At 46.5% G+C, this 2173-nt stretch overlaps 2 protein-coding genes across 2 annotated transcripts; one reads left to right on the forward strand and one right to left on the reverse strand.

Moving 5' to 3' along the window:
- Positions 1–55: 55 nt before the first annotated feature.
- Positions 56–764, reverse strand: PHALS_11541 (uncharacterized protein; the record flags this gene model as incomplete). Its single annotated transcript, XM_024726916.1, has 2 exons — positions 56–322; positions 405–764. 2 exons carry the CDS (start codon positions 762–764, stop codon positions 56–58), a joined length of 627 nt encoding a protein of 208 aa, XP_024577544.1.
- A 474-nt stretch (positions 765–1238) lies between these two features.
- On the forward strand, positions 1239–2173 carry PHALS_11542 (Tyrosine-protein kinase, active site; the record flags this gene model as incomplete). Its single annotated transcript, XM_024726917.1, has 2 exons — positions 1239–2040; positions 2115–2173. 2 exons carry the CDS (start codon positions 1239–1241, stop codon positions 2171–2173), a joined length of 861 nt encoding a protein of 286 aa, XP_024577545.1.

Raw genomic sequence — 2173 nt, forward strand, 5'->3', positions numbered from 1 at the left:
TAGATACTCGAAGCTGGTAGTTTTCAACATCTTCTCGAAAGTACTGAAATTTAAATCAAAGTCGCGATTGAGGCTTGTTCTCGATCACTAGATACTTTTCGGCCCAATACTCAAGCTCATCGATCTCAAATGATGTATCAACCATGGCTGAACGCATGTCATCAATTGTCCGACCAGTCAATTCCACCAGCTGAGTTAGTGTTGCCAACTTTCGCTCAGACTTGAATGTCAATTCGAAATCCTGATCAAGTGTAGAAAGCATAAATGTCTTCAAAGTGGATGTTTTCCTTGGCTCATTGACTTCATAGTCATCCTTCCATTGCTTGTATGCAGCAGAATCACAACCAGCAGCAATCCCTTTCAGTTTGCCTTCGTTCAGTGATGGATTATACTTGGAATCAAACCATCGAACAGGTCTTGCGCATCAAATACCAATCAGAATGAGGTTGACGAGCAAAGAATCCAGCGAGATTCCACACGTTTTGGTTGTTGCAGAACCAATCGCCTCGAATCATCATGCACAATTGATACAATCGCTCATCGTAGGATTTAGTTGCGAGGAAGTATTCCACACCGCATTCAACGTTCGCTTGCTCAAATGATTCACGGTCTTCACTGGACTTAAAGAAGAAGTTATCAAGCATCTCCGATTCATCCAGTTCATTGAATTGATATTGCAAAAGATACGTGTATCCGCCGTTGCCAAAGTCAGGTGTGACATGATCATTGTGCTTGTAGTCGATGGAATCACCAACTGTGTGCATCTTCGACTTGATCCAATCACTTGGTGACAATACGATAGTTCTCCCAACTTGGGTTCATCGTATTTATCAACAGATTTGGTGTGCTGAATGCAATGCTCACCATAAATTTCTTCAATAGACTTGGTCATCATTGGCTCAGCAACTACAGGTTCAGCAATCACTGGTTCGTCAATCACTGGTTCAGCAACTGCTGGCTGATACTTCGCGTAAAGTATCGCGTTTTTGAGCCGCACTGTTGGCTCGTTGGTGTTTTCTGACCATTTCTTAGCGTTGAGTGTGTTTCGTCGACCTGAAGCAACAGCATCCGAGTACTCTTGGCAGTTCTACTATGATGCATTACTCTCGATTCCGATTTCCCTTTGGCACGAGAAGGGCTTTTTGGTTCGAGAACACAGAAATTTCGCCGATAAAACAGAAACTACCAGTCTACGAAAGCGACCGGACTATATCCTCCAATACAAGGGACTCGTCTTGATGCGTGGAGAAGAAAAGAGTTCTTTGGAGCCAATAGCCAAGGCACGAGCGGAATTGACGATCAAGATGCGCCGATGGAATGTGATGCTTTATGGAGATCTCCCTTACATCTTGGGATACGCTACTTCCGGGAGTGATCTACAAGTGGTGGCAATCAAAAGATCCGACGGACCGTGTCGCGCAAGTGTGATACTCGACTTCAGCGTCTTCGAGGATAAAGTCGGTGCGCTGAAGGTGTTTTACAATTTGGCGTTCTTGCTCCACCAGATGGCCAAGTTAACGAAGCGATCGTATGCGTGTGATCTCGAGCCATTCGTACCCGATGAAAACGAGAAGCGGAAGATCGTGCTGCTGGATGTTTTTATCGAACGGACGATCCGACGTACACAGAGCAGTGGTGAAATGGACGTTGAGCGACTTAAAAGCGTATACGAGACTCTGCAAGGATTAGATGAAAGCAGCCCCGTGACGCATTTGCAGACCGTGGAAAAGTTGTCGGTGAAGCGAGACGGCCGTTTGGTAGTGGAACTGTCTCCGATTGGTTATCTGCGACTTCCAACAATCGACGAGCTGAGCGAGTGGTTGCGACATATGCTGACAGCGTTGAAGTATTGGCACGGGTGCGGGTACTGCCACGGTGATATTCGTTGGCGTAACATTGTGCTGGTGCCGACCTCTGGATTCAGTTATTGGGTGTTGATCGACATGGATGAGTCACGCCAACTCAACACAACGACTATTCGGTGGAAACATCGGTATCAGGGTCACAAATTACGATTTCAGCACGACTTGTGTCAGCTTGGTCAGCTGATGGGGAGCTTCCCTTCGAGTTATCCGACGATCTGGAGACTATGCAAGCGATGCTTTTATCGGCAGCAGATACGCCAGAGTTGACGGCTGAAGTTGCGCTCGCAACGCTGGAGGAAGTTGAATGA

This window comes from Plasmopara halstedii, assembly GCF_900000015.1.
Source record: "Plasmopara halstedii genome assembly, contig: Scaffold_555, whole genome shotgun sequence".
In the NCBI taxonomy this organism is placed as follows: Eukaryota; Oomycota; class Peronosporomycetes; order Peronosporales; family Peronosporaceae; genus Plasmopara; species Plasmopara halstedii.